The sequence below is a fragment of the Neofelis nebulosa genome, chromosome 18 (genome assembly GCF_028018385.1).
Source record: "Neofelis nebulosa isolate mNeoNeb1 chromosome 18, mNeoNeb1.pri, whole genome shotgun sequence".
In the NCBI taxonomy this organism is placed as follows: Eukaryota; Metazoa; Chordata; class Mammalia; order Carnivora; family Felidae; genus Neofelis; species Neofelis nebulosa.
Window position 1 is genome coordinate 24,773,508 of NC_080799.1, and position 17,590 is coordinate 24,791,097.

A 17,590-nucleotide genomic window follows, 5' to 3' on the forward strand; every position below is an offset into this window, starting at 1 on the left:
TAAATAAACTTAAAAACCTTATTGACATGGGTACTTAGAATTAGGTCTTGGCCTGGGGTGTACATTTATCTTTACTGAGGGCTGCAGTAAAAGAGCGTGGCAGACGCGCGCGCGCGCGCACACACACACACACACACACACACACACACACACACGACCCTGAGCCCCCTTCTGCATCCCTGGCCTGGTCTCCCCTTGGCCCCCTGGCCATCCTAGCACATTCTCTGTCACGTCCAATCAATCCCTCAGCCCCGGTGCGTATTCACGAACGCATTCTCTCCTCCTCAGCTCGCCAACTGCACACACTGTAAGGACACCGCTGTCTGGACTCTCAGCGACACCCTGCGCGTTGCCTGCAGCAGCTCCCGATGCCCCTGAGGCTTGGGGAAAGAAACAAGGCGCTCCACAACCTGGTGACCTGCCCGGCGCCCCCCCAAAGCGCTCTTCTAACGCCTCCGTATCCACCTGTACTTACATTCCACAAGTACAGAGCCGCTTACTTAAAGTGGAAAGAAAGACCAAGAAAAAGACACTTGTTGGTGCCCAGAACCCGGTGGTGGGCCTCACAGGTGTGGGCCGGGATTAAGGAAGAGCTGGGGTGAGGATGACACCCCTCTTTCTGACTTGAGCAACTGCGCAGAACACCATTTACGTGCACAGTAACGAGCGATGGACAGCAGGGACAGAGAGGGAGCCGGCCCCGGAGACAGCATGATGGCGGGGGGGTCGTGGGGGGGGCTGCAATCACAAGCAAGCATTTTCCAGTAGGAGGTGACCCTAAGGGCAAGTGTCAGAACTGGGAGAGCCAGCTACCCCTCAGCCCTTGGAAAATCTCAGGGGATCTGGTCTGGGGGACAAAGGGGGAGGGAGGAAGGGGGAGACAGGAAGACAGAGACAAAGACAGTCTCCTGACCCATCAGAAGAGACACGCTCACCGATCTCACCCGTTCTCTCTCGGTGCTGCCGCGCTCCCCTGCCCGTGTGTAGGGCAGGGCCGGGTAAAAAGCTGTCCGAAGATATTTGGAGGAAACGTTTAGAGCATACCAGAAGATGACTTTTGCTAGGAAATTCCAGAACACCCTCTAAGGATTTCGCTCACACGATATGAAGTTAAGGACACGCTAAAATTCCAGAAGGCCTGGAGAACAAAAGCAAATGCAGGACAGCATACGATCCTATGGCTCGTCTAGGACTTCTGACTTTCTAAAGAGCTTTCCCACTCATCAGCTACTTGCCCTCTTAAGAATGCCGATTAAGGGGTCACCATGGAGGGAAAGCTTCCAAAAGGCACACCTGGAGCTTTTAAGGAACAGACATCTTCTTTCTTGCCTTTGGGAAAGGGGCAACAAATGGCTGTGGGACATGACGCTTCAACTTTTTATTCTGGGATTCCCTAAGCCCTTCCGACACTCCACTCGCCAGTAGCTCGCACGTCACAGGAGGCACGGAAGGCAACCGGGACCGTGCATAGCTACCGCAGGGCAGCCGGGAACAACCGTGAGGAAGAGTATCGCCGACCGCTGCACAGGCTGCCATATTGAGACTGACCCCCTGCGTCCTTGATCCTCTGGCCGTGTGGAAATAGAATTCAAGAGACACCAAGAAGCTGAGGTCCCTTAAAGGGTTTCACTCACCCTTTATTCTTTGTCTGGGGTTGTACTGGCTTTCCTGCACCCTACTCTCACCCGCTGCTTGAAGGTCGGAGCCTTCAACTGTCCCAATGGTCTTGGGGCCTGACGTCATACAGAACGAGCTCACACACCAGCGGCAGCAAAGAGCCTGTGACCCACAGCCAAGCCTCTGCTGGTGCAGCCAGGGGACCCTCCCAGGTGGAAGGTGCACCAGACAACAAGACTAGCGGACGAGATTTCCCCTCCTCTTTTACAGAAGCACGTAGAGCTCAAAAACAGGGGTCAGCGAACTTGCTGTAAACAGCCAGTACTCTAGCCTTTGCAGGCCAGACGGTCTCTGCTGTGACTTCTCCACTCTGCTGCCGTAGGGCTAAAGCAGCCATAGGGAAGATGGAAGGAACTGGGAGTTGGCTGTGTTGCAGTAAAACTTTATTTACCGACATAGGTGGCAGCCTAAATTTGGCCCGTTCAGCTCCTGCTCCAGAGAGCAAACAAGCATCATTTTTCTAAAAAGAAACTTAGGTTTTTTAAAACCCTTTAGACCGATGTCATTATCAAAACGAAAAAACTCCACCAAATTTTTCAGACCCTGCACTATTCTCCTTCCTCACTGCTGACAGATAACCTTTTTCTTGGAAGGGGCACATGAGCTTCAGTGTACCTTGCTCAGAAATAAAAATCTCAGATTTAGTAATGATTAACCCACCTACACGGCGGGGGGAGAGACCAAACCACGGGACCACGTTGAAAAGGGTGTCAAGCCCAAAGGAGGAGTTTCTCCCGTGGCTTCTGTTCACACTGCACACATTCTGCCACTGCATTCTCTTCCAGTTCCTTCCACCACACCGTGGTCTCTGAGGCCCAGAGGCACCGCCGACCTATAGCAAAGAGCCCCCCACCCCCACCCCCCGAGCAGCTGCAGGGCTCTCTGGAGAGAACAAGGAGGGAATCTGGACGTGGACGAACTGCAGTCCGTTGTTTGTTCCATGCTCCAGCGCCACTGGCTGTCCGACCTGGGGACGCCACAAGCTCTCGGAGCCCGCCTTGCCCCGTCTGGGTACCACCCCCCACCTGCAGAGCTCTCATGTTCATTCCTGAGGTCATGGATGTGCACGCCCTTCAGAAACGTTAGCTATCTTATCCTGAATGAAGAATGCAGAGGCAACCGGTTAATACTAAGGCTGTGCTGAGGCCACTGATTTCTCGCCTCAGTGAGAGAGAAGCTGGGGGCACCGATGACCAAAGACCTCATCGGGTGAGCTGATGAGGCACAAAATACACACTCAGGTCGCGTTAGGCCCACACACTCTAGTTTATCTTGGTGTACTTCTGCAAGAATCTGGGGAAATGCACGTACCCATGACTGCCACATGACCGACCTGACAGAAGAACCAAGAGAGATCTGTACAAACCTACAAAAAAGAAAACGCAATCAGTGAGATCGTTGTACAGAAAAGGTTTGGTGCTACAATTCCAGCGCGGAATCAAAGACCAGGCCTGTGGTCCGGATTCTGCCACTAACTGGACCCATTTCCTCTTCTGTGATTGAGTGTAATTATACCTGCTCTTGAACCCTAATGAAGGAGGTGAGGGACCAAATCAGAGAATGAAGGGGCACCTGGATGGCTCAGGCAGTTGGGCTCTGACTCTTGATTTCGGCTGGGGTCGCGGTCTCGTGCTCCGTGGGATAGGCCCCGCATCTAAGCCCCACTTAGGATTCTGTCTCTCTCTCTTTCTCTCTCTCTCTCAAAATGAATAACTAAACTTAAAAGGGCTTTGTGTCATGTTACCATCACCCAGCCTTGCAAATCTCCAAACTATACTGAAGACACCATCATGACGACAGTGAAGTCTTTTGTTGTCGTCAAAACGGCAAATGCATGGGCCCCTGGTCTCAGCTACTCCACTGGCAGGGCTCTCGCACACACGCAGAGAATGTATACAAGGATTTGGATCAAAACCCCTGTTTGTAACAGCAGGAGCTAAGAAGCAAGGCACATATCTAGGGCCCTGGTGACATCACGTACGTGGCTGACAGTGGTTGCACAGCAGGTGCAAGCAGATGGGGACAGGGAGGCGAGACAGGCAGTCACCACATTCCTTTTGAATATATTTCTAACATTTAAAAAAATGTTTATTGACTTATTTTGAGAGAGAGATGGGGGAAGGCCAGAGAGAGAGGGAGAGGGAGAGAGTGACAGGATCCCAAACAGCCTCTGTGCCGTCAGCACAGAGCCCAATGCGGGCCTGAACGCACAAACCGAGAGATCATGACCTGAACCGCAATCAAGGGTCGGGTGCTCAACAGACAGAGTCGCCAAGGCGCCCCTGACATTTTTGAACCCGCTGGGAACCTTCACAAAATTAAACAATTGGGGAAACAAGGGGGCGGTATTTTTAAATTTACCTTTAGTCTCCAGAAGGTGGTATCCATCCCAGCCCCAAGATTTAGAATCTGACAGTGACATTCTGTCTTCTGTAGAAATGCCTTTATAAGCTGACTGACGCCATGGACGCGAGCAAAATATCCTGAGAGAGAGACAGAGACAAGCCATGACTCAGTGATGATGGAAATAAGCCTTGCAAAGTTCACACCAGGAGGACAAAACACAACCCTTCTGCCCTTCTTCAGGGGTAGCGGTTTAGGTTATCCATAGACCTTATGGGAGAAGTAATGACTTTAAAATTCTCTTCCTTTTTTTTTTTTTTTTTAAAGCCATTTGAACCAACATAAGCACAATCTATCTAATGGTTGGATCAACTACCTTAAGGAAAACGCAACGCCCCCCAATTCTACATATGAAAGAAAAATATTTTACATCAAAACATGGGATCTAAATGTCCCTCTTAGAAATGTGTCTTTTCGTGGCTAAGTGAAAGCTACTCAGAATTCGGCTGAAACTCAAAATTGGGAGACCGTCTGGAAAGTATTCTGGGGTCAGGAAATGGGGCAGACAAATGTCAAAGCAAAGACAGCCATGTTTCTTAGCGTGCTCCCTTCATCTCCATCCTCTGCGGGTTAGAGCCTGGATGTTTGTAAAACATCACAGGCGGGGTTGGGCGGGGGGCGGTGCACAGGCAAATGGTGCCTAATAAACTGACTTGTTAAGCTCTGGCGTGGGAAGCTGGAACAGAGGAGACAAGAAATAAAAGAGGGTCAAAGGAAGATAAAATTGATCTGGGTTCTAAAGCCCTTCTGCTTATAGTATTACTATTTTAAGAACAAAATTTGAGTGGCATTTATAGACACTTACTGCAATTTGACATAGGGATTTCATGTCTATGGATTCTACTAGTAAATAATTTGAGCTTGTCTTTTTACATGTCTCTTTTGGGGCACCTGGGTGGCTCAGTCGGTAAAGCGTCCGACTTCGACTCAGGTCATGATCTCACAGGCTGTGAGTTCAAGCCCCCCGTCGGGCTCTGTGCTGACAGCTCAGAGCCTGAAGCCTGTTTCAGATTCTGTGTCTCCCTCTCTCTCTGACCCTCCCCTGTTCATGCTCTGTCTCTCTCTCTGTCTCAAAAATAAGTAAACGTTACGTGTCTCTTCCATTTTACTTTTCTAGTAAATCCTTTTTACCGTGGGTTACAGAGTATCATCCACAATGGACTGGACATTGGAAAAATTTTTAAAATGCTCCCCACACGCTGTTTGGGAAGCACTCTCCTACTGTGGGGCCCTAGTCTAGCGATGCCAACCCAGGGAGAGGAAGAAGGAAGGCCGGAGGGCTGACTTGCTGCCCAGGGCCCCCAGCACCCAGGGCACCATGGTGGGGCCCTGACTCTGCAGCGTCTGTTAGGAAAGTGTCCTCAAGAGCATGGGAGGGAGGCTTAAGGCCTCTTAGCCAGGCCTCGTCCAATCTTACTGATGCCTGGTTTCACCCTCAGCTCAAAGTACCATGTCCTTATTCTCAGGAAGCACCATTTTAAAATTTCTTCGCATTTCTCATTGAAACTACCCATAGGATCCATCTTTAGGGCCAAGATGCCCTGCACGCACAAGAACTAGGGTCATTTGGCCAATTTTTCAATCTGGCTGAGACTAAGTCACCCTCCTGTCTCAAATCCTTTCACTGCCTTGATAGAAATGACTTGTACAGCCTAACAGTGTTACTATCACTTTAACAAGGCCAAAAAAAGTCATTCCTTCCATTAACAGACAGTTCACAGTAAAAGATATATAAATGGCTCTTAAACATATAAAATGATCTTGGGGCACCTGGGTGGCTCAGTTGGCTAAGCAAGTGTCTGACTCCTGATTTCAGCTCAGGTCATGATCTCACGGTTCAAGGGTTTGAGCCCCACATCGGGCTCTGTGCTGACAGCATGGAGCCTGCTTGGGATTCTCTCTCATTCTCTCATTCTCTCTCTCTGCCCCTCCCTGCTTGCAAGCAAGTGAACTCTCGCTCGCTCACATGCTCTCAAAATAAACATTTAAAAATATATATAAAAAAAATAATCCTAATGATCTTCAACTTCACCCCAAAATAAGAGGAATCTAAAATAAAATTACTGTAAGATACCGTTTTTCATGGATCAGATTAACACAGATGAAAAGTTTCATAATACACTGTGTTGGTGAGGATGTTGGGAAATAAGCACTTTCATATACTACCGGAGAGAAGGAACACTGCAACTCTCATGTTAAGAATGAATCCCTATGTTACACTGCTGGCTTTGAAATGGAGAAGGGGCCATCTTCCATGGAATGTAGGTGGTTTCCAGAAGGTAGACAAGAAAAGGAAATAGACTCTCCCCTATGGTCTCCAAAAGAAACGGCCCTGATGACACTTTGATGTTAGCCTAGTAAGACCCATGTTTGACTTCTGACCTTCAGAACTGTAAGATAATAAATTTGTATTGTTTAAAAAAAAAAAAAATGAATGAATCCCTAAAACCCCAGGCCTCTCAGCTGATGAGGGAATAGTGAGGAGGGAGGGGGTCACTTGCCTCTGTTAATTTCGGGGGCCTTCCTCTCCTTAGACAGTCTTACAAAATGCTGGATGTAAGGGTCATGCCAGTAGCCAATGCTTACTGCAAACCTGGAAGGGATAAAAAGGAGGCAGGTGAGTAGACGTCAGTAGATTCAGGTTCTCAGGAACCAGGTCAAGGAGGAAAACCATCTACTTCACAAGGCCAACACACTCCCATTTAGCACTCCGTTACAAATGTAAACAGACTCAGCCATCCGCCGAGGTGCTCACTTACACTGCCTCTCACCCTTCCCACGGCGGCCATGTGTCACCTCTCTTTATTCTGACTGCTAATTCCGTTTCCAGGACCCTGGAGAGCATATAACCTCGCCTCATAGCTCACCCAGAAGACGTGCAACCATCTATTCACTCTGCAAACTCACTGGCCAGAACTATTCAGACAACTCTACTCAACCAGAAGTTCTGGGTCCACAGGAAAGGAGATCTAGAATTGTTTTGTAAACATCGCTAATGACTCCCTAAGTATTTCCCCCGGCTCTGTCATTTCTGTCATTTCACGTCCCTTAAGGAGTAAAAGGAAAAACCAGGAACAAATAAACAGAACAGCTACAAACTAGAAAATGCCGTTGTAGCTTACCCTCTCTGGCATGCACTACAACCTGGAAAATGCTACAGTAACCTAAACTCTCCCCAGGCCACACGACAGGGAATCAAAGTTCTAGTGTTCTAAGCCAGGGATCTGAAACCCCAATGACCACTTAAGGTCTCCTGGCAACCATGAGTGGAACCAGCCTTAGGACAAGGACATGTAATGGAAGAAACCTGGATCCTTAAGACCGAGCCACTGTGGGCCTGCACCCCGCTCTACCTCTCAACAGACATTTTGAGAGTTTCTAAATGTCTTTATCGCTTAAACCAAACGGAGTCAAGCCTCTGTTACCTGCTACACCCTGAAGCATCCTAAGTGATATCCTGAGTGTATGAGCTCATTTCCGTGTTTCTTGATGACCAAGCTGAGAGGGGAAGGGGTGCGTGACTGTTACCCAGCTAGAGTCTGAGCTCCCAGAGGGAGATATGAGATCTTCTCTTTACATCCACTGACAAGGCTTACCGCTGCCTTGACTGTGGTCGGTGCTAATCCTGTACAAACCTATCCCCCCCAGTCTCTCTCATGTCCACGTTCACACATCCGCGCGTGCGCACGCACACACACACACACACACACACGGAAGCACATACTTTTGGCTTCTCGAGGCAGCAAGTCAGCACGGAAATGCACAAAGTACTCATTAAGGGACACGATTTGCTACGGGCCCAGACTGTCCAAGTTTTACAAGTGTGAACAGGCTCAGCTGTCTAAAACGGTGCTTTTCAAATGATGAATCATGACCCATCCGTATAATAAAATCAGTGTAGTAGTTTGCAAGTCTCCATCTGTGAAAATGCAGTCGAACAGAGTGAAATAGAAAATATCAGTATGCATTCCACACTGTAAGAGTTAAGACGGTTTTGTGAAGCTTTTGTTGAAGTGGGTGTTTGGGGTAAAATGCAATGAAAAGTCTGTTCTCCGAACACACAAAATAGACTCTTAAACACAGAGAACAAGGTGGTGGTTGCCAGAGGGGGTGGGGGGACGGACAAAATAGGCAAAGAGGGCTTAAGAGGTACAAACTTCCAGTCATATGAGTAACGCACAAAGATGAAAAGTGGAATATAGGGAATACAGTCAATAATACTGTTGTAACAGTACGGTGACAGATGTGACAACACTTAACCGTGGTGAGGGCTGAGTAATATGTAGATTTGTCAAATCACTATGTTGCACGCCTGAAATTAATGTAACATTGTATCTCAACTATACTTCGATAAGTAAAAGAAGAGAGAAGAGGGTGTTCTCCCTGTTGGCAGATTTGAGGAGCCCCGGCCTCAAAGCAATCACCTGGTGCCATCTAGTGGTAAAGGCCGTGTCTGCAGTCCAAGAACCACAGACTAGTGATGCGAACATCAAACATGGACGTAAGGGTTGGAGGGGGCCTTGGAACTGACCTGGTCAGCCCTGACATCCGATGCCAGAATCCTTCAACAACACCAAGCCACTGCCTGACTATGCACCACAAAGAAGGCACTCACTCCAATGCCCAGCAGCCCTAGCTGCTGAAAAGCTGATCGAGTTGCCCCCCTCCACAAGCTCTGCGTTGGACTTACTACCGCCCTCCTCTGGATGACAAGGAGCAGTTTCCCCTCCTCTCAACCGTATCCTCCGTCAAGTTAATACTATTGATTCCATCAAGCCATCTTTGGTGAGTGTCTGCTAAGTGCCAACCATTGGGGATACAGTAGTGAACCAGCCACAAAGATAAGGAAGGGCTTGTGACAGATGAAGGACAACAGCATGGAGGACGGATGGACCTACGTTAGAGAATGTGAGAGGGAAAGCCTCTCTGAAAAGGGAATGGGCTGAGTTGGGTGCTTACAAAACTGGAGAAAGCTGTGTAAAAGGCATTCTAGACAGGAGGAAGAGCAGACAGAAATGCTCTGGACAGGAACCGCCTTGGAATGTTCCAGGAACAGAAAGTCGGTAGGGAGGCTGGAGAACAGCGGAGAATCAGGAGAAACTAGAGAGGCGGGTGGTGGGAGCCAGGGAGAGATCTCTGCAGCCACGTGCAGTGGCCCCAAACCACGGGGAGGTGCACAAACGTAACAGGTGGGGACAGAACACAAACGTATCCAGTCATGAGTCCTTACGACTCCCACTTTCTAATGTTTCCAACATGCGTCTCCTTCTGGTCTCCAGATCTAGAAGACTGCCCGTGGTTTCTGGGAGGAAAAGGATGTCATTGATCTGCCCTTCAGAGTGGCTAACATGAGAAGATTTACAGAGCACTGCTAAGAAGAGTAAGGGTCAAAGAACTAGCGGGCACTGCTGATGGGGAGTTCCAAAGGGAGATGGGCAACCTGTTTCAGAGCTTAGAATTCTGTCACCCCTGGGAGCCCAGCTAAACATGGTGGATCCACACAAGGAACCACTAACCGGTCATCTCAGATATGAACTAGAAGGATCAGACATGCCAAGACGTTCAAGACACCGTGAAGGGAAAAATGTTGGGCCAAAAACCGATGTAGCCAATGTGCCCGTGAACACGTGTATGTGCGTATGTGCGTATCTAAGGACAAGTACTTGGGTACTGGCGATTTCTGGGGTGTGTGTGTGTTTTATCTCTATGTTTTAAACTTTTTCTCCATGAACTATATGCCATATTTCATCTAAGACATTATCAATTATAAGACTGAAAAAAGAAAGGAGAAACACTGCCAGTTAGTTAGCTTAATGTTTTTCTTATTGCTCACAATTTAAATTTTGTGCTTGTTGGAAAAAGCCCGTTTACTTGTTTGTTTAATTAGTTTTCAAGTAGGCTCTGTGTGCAACGTGGGCCTGAACTCACAACCACATCCAGAGTTGCATGCTCTGTTGACTGAGCCGCCAGACGCTCCTGCAAAAGCCCTTTTGTGCTTATTTAAACGGATTGAAAGGAAATGGATGAATGCAGTAAGAGGGTTAAGTCTTCCCTTCTGGGGTATCTGTGAGTTTCCACACAATATTGACCTTCGGGCCGCCAAGGGCATTGGCAAGGCTGCATCCCCAAGAGATCACCATCATCCTCTCCAAGATTTCCTTCCACGCTGCCGACCCTCCAGGTGCAGGTTTTGTTACTGAGCCTTTCTTGATCTCATCAGGAGGTATCCATGGATGGTTCTCCAACAGCATCAGGATTTGTGCTCCTTCTGCAAATGGCCCTTAAAAGGCATGTGGGCAGAAGCACCCAAGAGCTGACGGTGTAGTCATCCGGCCCTGCCGCAAGCAACAATGACCACATCCACTTGCACAGGTAATGACAACTCTAACACGACTTGGCAGTGACTGCAGGACACATCGAGAATAAATCACAGCTGATGGCAAAGACGTAAGAACGTGTGTCACAGCATGGATCAAATACAGTATTGCCTTCACCACATGAGCAACAGTGAGCTTAGATATCATAAGCAAAGTAAAAGGCAAATATTAAGCGATGAAAAGTACCTGTGACATCACATAGTAACATCCTGAAAACATAAAGAACTTACGAATCAGTAAGGAAAAAAATCCTAATATCCCAGAAGAAAGGCCAAAAATGGGCAGATCACCAAAGAGCCAAGTGATCACTGAATATACAAAATAAAGAAACCAAAAAATGCAAAATGAAAGCAGAAACAGCAAGCAGTAAATCTGCTATCAAATCAGCAACAAAACCGTTTAATAGAACCTGGCTTTGGTGAGGATGAGAAAGAGGGCACCTGAGCCGCCAGAACTGTAAACTGTCACTGCCATGCCACGAGGCACTTCGGCTGCTGGTACTCAAAGCTGAAGAGTAATATTTACGCGATGCCCAAACAATCCCACTTCTAGGATTTTACCCTAAGGAAATAGTCAAGAATGAACACAAAAAGGTTTCGGTAAGAACACTGAACCTGGGGTTACGGTGTCAGGTGAACAAAGCAAGCTACAAAATTCTATGTACAGAATGTTCCCAATTCTGTTAGATGAATGCGTACATTCACGTACACGTCAATATACATACATGTACAGTACACATATCAAGACTTCCCAGAGTAGGCACCAAAAGGTGAACAGTGGTCGCCTCTACACTGACGCTGTGCACCTAGCGCTGCTGTCTGTCTGTCCCCACCACAGTCCTCTGTTGCCCAAACCCAGAAAATATCCCCTCTCTTTGTGTATCCTGACTTTGTTTAAAACCCAAAGAATCAAAAATCTCTGATTTGGGAAGACCTATTTCGCAGTCTTCGGTCAATCCCTATTGTTTTTGAAATTTTCATGACATTCACATACCACCTGTTCAGTGTAACATTTCTCTAAATCAACTCGCTTTTTTTTAGTACTCGGGTCTGACGTGCTACCTGGGATTTTCTTCTAACACACGCTAGAATAAATACCTAACTATTAAAATTTCAAACAAACATCTGTGTGCCACCTAAAGTCATTTCACATTCCTTCCGTGGGAAACCCTGATCTGGGCCGACCGCCTACTCACTCGAGAGCATTTACTGACTCTGCCCTATAGGCATGAGTACCACCTGCAACAGGAAAGGGGTGACATGCTCACCGCCAGGGATTTCTTCACCTGAAGGAAAGGGCAGGGGCCCTCCGCGCTCTCCCAGCCAGTGAGGATCGAGGCCAGGTTCATTTTACTTCTATCAACACTCCTGAGAGCTGACTACAATGCCAGGCATCATTCCAAATGCTTGACCGATAGGAACGGAACGACTACAACCCTCATAATGACCCCCCGTGGAAGGCACTGCTTTACACACTGAGGTGAAGGTCGGTCCCTCAAGCTGCAGAACCCTGTAGAAAATTTCATTCTAGGGGTGCCTGGGTGGCTCAGTCGGTTAAGTGGCCGACTTCGGCTCAGGTCATGATCTCACGGTCTGTGAGTTCGAGCCCCACGTCGGGCTCTGTGCTGACAGCTCAGAGCCTGGAGCCTGTTTCAGATTCTGTGCCTCCTTCTCTCTCTGACCCTCCCCTGTTCATGCTCCGTCTCTGTCTCAAAAATAAATAAACATTAAAACAATTAAAAAAAAAAAAAGAAAATTTCATTCTATTGCTTTTCGACCTATTTACCCACCTGGATTTGGATCCCTCCCCCGACACTTCAGTTGCTTAAATGATATCTGTGTCTGTGTGTATACGTGTGTGTTTACGTGGTCGTGTGTGTGTATATATGTACACACACACATATATATGTACATTAAACATATATATGTAACGTATGCACGCATACACATACATACAACGTACTTAAATGCAATTGCAAAAATCAATCCGATACTCTTAGCATCAATTTTTAAGTTTGAAATTTGAACTACATACTGCATACTAGCCTAAGATACTGCTCTACCTCTTATTGTTAATTTTATTGTTCTTTTTTTTAGTCTCATTTTTTTTTGTTTCTATTTCTTGGTAGTTTTATTCTTGGTGATACATGGAAGGCAGGAAGCAAAGTCTTAAGGGCAACAGACTTTGTACCTAAACAGACTTTCAGTTTGTTTCCTTTCTCGTGAGCTCTGTTGCTTTCTTAAGTAGATCCGCAAGGCCTTAAGTGTTGAATCACCTAAAACAAAACAAAACAAAACTGAGCCTCAATGAACTCACATGCTATCGTTTCTTCCCAACAGAGGCTACTGGTATTGCCTTTTGGCTTCAGCTAACACCCAATTACTTTACAAGGGTTAATATGTCCTAAAATCTACTGCCTCCACTGTAAGTACTCATTGACTAGTGGGCAAGGCATTTATGAAAAAGGAACCAACATTCACAAGAGGGTGAGTTAAGCAGGAGAAGTCAATCAGAAAGTTCCCATGGTACAATGTCTCCTATCTGACTTAAGCAAACAAAAAACCCAGTTAATACAGAATATAGTAACAGGATGTCATGGGCCTGAATAATGCTAAAGTTCTTTTGGAAAAAATAAAACACTTAAGCACATGTAGTCTGAATATTTTCTCCCAGTCTGTCTTGCCTGTTCATTTTCTCAGTGCATCCATTTTTCCTTTGTAATTAGTGCTTTTTTTTTTTTTGTTCTGTATCCAAAACATTTGCCTACCTCAAGGTTGTCCACATATGCTCTCATGGTTTCATCTAAAAGATTTATGGTTCTAGCTGTTATATTTCGGTTTATGATCCATCCCAAATTCATGTGTACAGAACGAGGTAGGGGCTAAGGTCCATTTTGTTTCCACTTGAATTTCCACTTTACCCAGAACTATTCGTTAAAAAGACGTCCCTTTCGCCCACTGAATTGGCTTGACAATCTAGGTGACGATCAACCAACAGTCCTTGTGTTTGGTCTATTTCTTGGACTCTTTATTCTGTGTCACTGATCTATCTCTATGCCAAAGACTTTGATTGCTGTGGCTTTACTGCAAGTCTTCAAATGAAGCAGTATTAAGCAGTTTAAGTGCTTCAACTCTGCTCTTCGTTTGAAGACTTTTTTGCTATTCAAGACCCTTCACGTTTCCGTATACATTTTCGAAACGATCTGTTAATTTCTTCTAAAAAAAAAAAGATGGCTAGGATTTTGACGGTGATTGCACTGATTCCACGGATCAAGTCAGGGAGAACAGGAATCTCGACACATCAAATCTTCCAATGCATGAACAAAGCGTATCTCCCATTTATTTCAGTCTTCTTGAATTCCTCTCAACAGTGTTTTACGGTTTTCTGTGTAAAGGTGTTTTGCGTCTTTCATTATATTTATTCCTCCCCACTTTAGGTTTTTGGATGCTATTGTCAATGTTTTCAATTTGAATGTTCCTACCCATGTATGTATACGTACAATGTATCTATCTGACAAAGAATTGCTATCCAGAATATATAATAAACTCCAATGAGTCAAAACCAAAAACCATTAACAACAAAAATGGGCAAAAGACTTGAACAGACAGTTCACGAAAGATGTAGGAATGTCCAATAAGCACACCAAAAGATGCCTAAGATCGCTAGTCACCAGGGAAATGCAATTTAAAACCATACTGAGATGCTCTTTCACCCTCACTGACAATACAGGATGTTAACAAGGATGTTGAACAACTGGAGTTTCAATATATTGCTGGTGGGAAGTGGAAAGCGATAAACGACTTTGGAAATTAGTCTAGCAGTTAAATATATACCCACCCTGTGACTAAGCAATTCTATTCCTAGACATTTATTTGAGAGAAATTGAAGACCTGTATGAGAATGTCCCTTGTAGCCTATTCACAATGACCAACAACTTCGATACAACTCAAATGTCCTATCATTGGAGAACACACGAACAAATCATGGTGTATTCATACATGTATAGGAACAGACTACACTGACAAAGACTCTTTCCTTGACCAAACTCTAGCCAGGTTCCTCGAGCCCTCTTCTCGACTAGGCTTCAACCTTGACTTACTGTATAGAGACTCGAACGAACACTAATGTAGACTTTAACAGCTCAAGGCTCCACCCCTAGGATGATTCCGGTACCCCTTAGTGCCTGCCCGAGAAAACTCAAGGCTGCCAAAAGCATCCATTGTTTCTTCTAGCCAACACTGAAAGATCAGGTCCCTGTCTCCCAGTGAGCAAACCCAGGTGGTTTCACATGAACCAATACCTTTCCTGGCTTTTGTAATTTTTTACTTCTGACTTTATTCACCCCCAACTTTACTCCCTCATTCTCTCTTTAAAATCTCCTCTAGGGGCGCCTGGGTGGCGCAGTCGGTTAAGCGTCCGACTTCAGCCAGGTCACGATCTCGCGGTCCGTGAGTTCGAGCCCCGCGTCGGGTTCCAGGCTGATGGCTCGGAGCCTGGAGCCTGTTTCCGATTCTGTGTCTCCCTCTCTCTCTGCCCCTCCCCCATTCACGCTCTGTCTCTCTCTGTCCCAAAAATAAATAAAAAACGTTGAAAAAAAAAATTTAAAAAAAATAAAATAAAAAAAAATAAAATCTCCTCTGTACAAACTGAAGTTGAGTTTCATTCACTCTGGACTCTTTTCCTTATTGGAATAGTTAATTACTGATTAAACTCTGTCCTCATCATGTGAACTAGTACCTAGCTTTATCTTTAAAAAAATTTTTAATGTTTATTTATTTTGAGAGACTGTGTGTGTGCGTGGATGCACACGCAGAGGAGGAGCAGGGGGTGGGGGAGAGAGAGAGAGAGAGAGAGAGAGAGAGAGAGAGAATCCTAAGCAGGCTCTGCACTGTCAATGCAGAGCCAGACATGGGGCTCAATCCCAGAAAACGTGAGATCATGTCCTGATCCAGAATCAAGAGACAGATGGTCAAGTGACCAAGCCACCCAGGTGACCCTGGCTTTATCTTTGATAACGCAAACAACATGGATGAATCTCAAGGAACACAGTTGAGTGAAAGAAGACAAAATAATACATACTGTATGACCCCATTTCTATGACATTCGAAAACAGGCAGATCTAATCTACCACAGATTTCAAAACCAGAAAATGATTGGTGAGGGTAAGGAGACTAATTAGAAACATATAACAAGGGAAGTTTCTAGAGTTTCAGATATATTTTATATCTTGTTTTGGGCGGTGGTACACAGATATACCGTGTACGTTGACTCTTGAACAACACAGGGGTTGGGGTGTCAACCTCCTGTGCAATCAAAACTTTGAGTATAACTTTCGATTCCCCAAAAACTTAACTACAAATTGACTACTATTGACCAGAAGTCTTAACAGTTGATTAACATGTATTTTGTACGTTAGATTTATTATATATTGTATTCTTTCAATAAAGTAGGCTAAAGAAAATATTAAGAGGGGCATCTGGGTGGCTCAGTTGGTTAAGTGTCTGACTTTAGCTCAGGTCATGATCTCATAGTTCATGGATACGAGCCCTGCATTGGGCATTCTGCGGTCAGTGCGGAACCCACTTTGGATCCTCTTTCTCCCTCATCTGCCTCTCCCTTCCTCATGCACGTGGGCGCTCTCTCTCTCTCTCTCTCTCAAAAATCAATAAGCACTAAAAAAAAGAAAATATTAAGAAAATCATAAAGAAAATACGTTTAGAGTACTGTACTGCATTTATTGGAAAAGCCACATATAAGTGCAGTTCAAACCCATGTTGTTCAAGAGTCAACCATATACACTTGTTAAGACTCGTCAAACTGAACACTAAAGACCTGAGCATTTTATTTTATAAATCATCACCCTCTCACCCCTGCTCTCCCACCTCCATTTTCTTCCTTCCCCTCTCCCTCTGTCTCTTAAGAACACCTGGGGAAATTCTGAAGAACAAGAAAGATGAGCGATATAGCTGACCCTCCCAGTTGCCCATTCAATATCCACTTACCCCTTCCTCCTTACCCCCATTTTGTTTGAGGTATCAATCTGCCCCGTGAGAAATTCTCCCCTCCCACACTTTCTTGCAGCTAGGGGTGAGGTCACCTGCCCAATTCTGGCCAATGAGAAGTATGTAGAAGTCTACAGGGTGGGACTCCCTGAAAAACTATTGCTTTCACAGACTCAAACACATGCTTTGGTTAGTATCGCTTTCTTTTCTTTCTTCCTGGAGTGCAGCTGCTCAAATGAACTAAGGAGATTGTGCTAGTCCCTGATACGACCCTGTTTTACCCCAAGCTAGAGGAGCTCTTGGCAAGTCACGACTAACACTTCGCAAGTCAAAATGTTTATGCATCGAAATGAAAAAACCAATTCCGACTGGAAGTCAAGAATGATCTACGCATTGCTGTGCTAAAGTATACGTAAGAATTTAGTATGTAAGTGATATTTCAAATCAATGGAGGATACAGACCATCAACAGTGTAGGAACAAAAACTGCTAACTTATAACATACAAAATTATAAAGATAGATGAATGCTCTAAGCAATAGAAGCCAAAACCATAAAAGTGCTAAAAGAAAAGGCAGTGATTGAAAACGGTCTCATAAAACGTTACCCAAAAGCCCCAAGCCATAAAGTTAGACTGTCAGATTTGGCACCATAAAGATTCAGAATTTCTGCATCATGAAATGTATGGTACAAGCTCATCTTAAAGACAGCAACAGTTTGAGAGAAAATAATGGAACACATACGTAGGCAAAGGACTACTACCATACATATGACAAGTTCTTACAGACCAATAAAAACATAAATGAAACAAAAAACCAAAAACCCAGTTAGGAAAATGATAAGGAGAAAGGCGTCATGTAAAAAAATATCAGAGATAGTGAAGAACTAAAAATGCTCAGTCTTAGGACGCCAGGGTGGCTCGGGCGGTTGAACGTCTGGCTCCGGCTCAGGTCATGATCTCACAGTTTGTGAGTTCAAGCCCCGCGTCAGGCTCTGTGCTAATAGCACAGGGCCTGCTTCGGATCCTCTCTCTCCCTCTCTCCGCCCCTTCCCTGCTTGCTCTCTCTCTCTCTCTCTCTCAAAAATACACATAAAAATTTTTTTTAATAAAAATACTCAGTCTTACTAGTGAG

At 45.6% G+C, this 17,590-nt stretch overlaps 1 protein-coding gene across 1 annotated transcript in view; it reads right to left on the reverse strand.

The window, feature by feature from the left end:
• LCMT1 (leucine carboxyl methyltransferase 1) overlaps nt 1-17,590 on the reverse strand; it is a 42,019-nt gene that overhangs the window by 18,636 nt on the left and 5,793 nt on the right. The window contains exons 2-3 of the mRNA XM_058710756.1: nt 6,582-6,673; nt 4,039-4,160 (exon numbers count right to left, since the gene is read on the reverse strand). Of these exons, the coding sequence (XP_058566739.1) occupies nt 4,039-4,160; nt 6,582-6,673 (214 nt within the window). The remainder of the gene's footprint in view (nt 1-4,038; nt 4,161-6,581; nt 6,674-17,590) is intronic.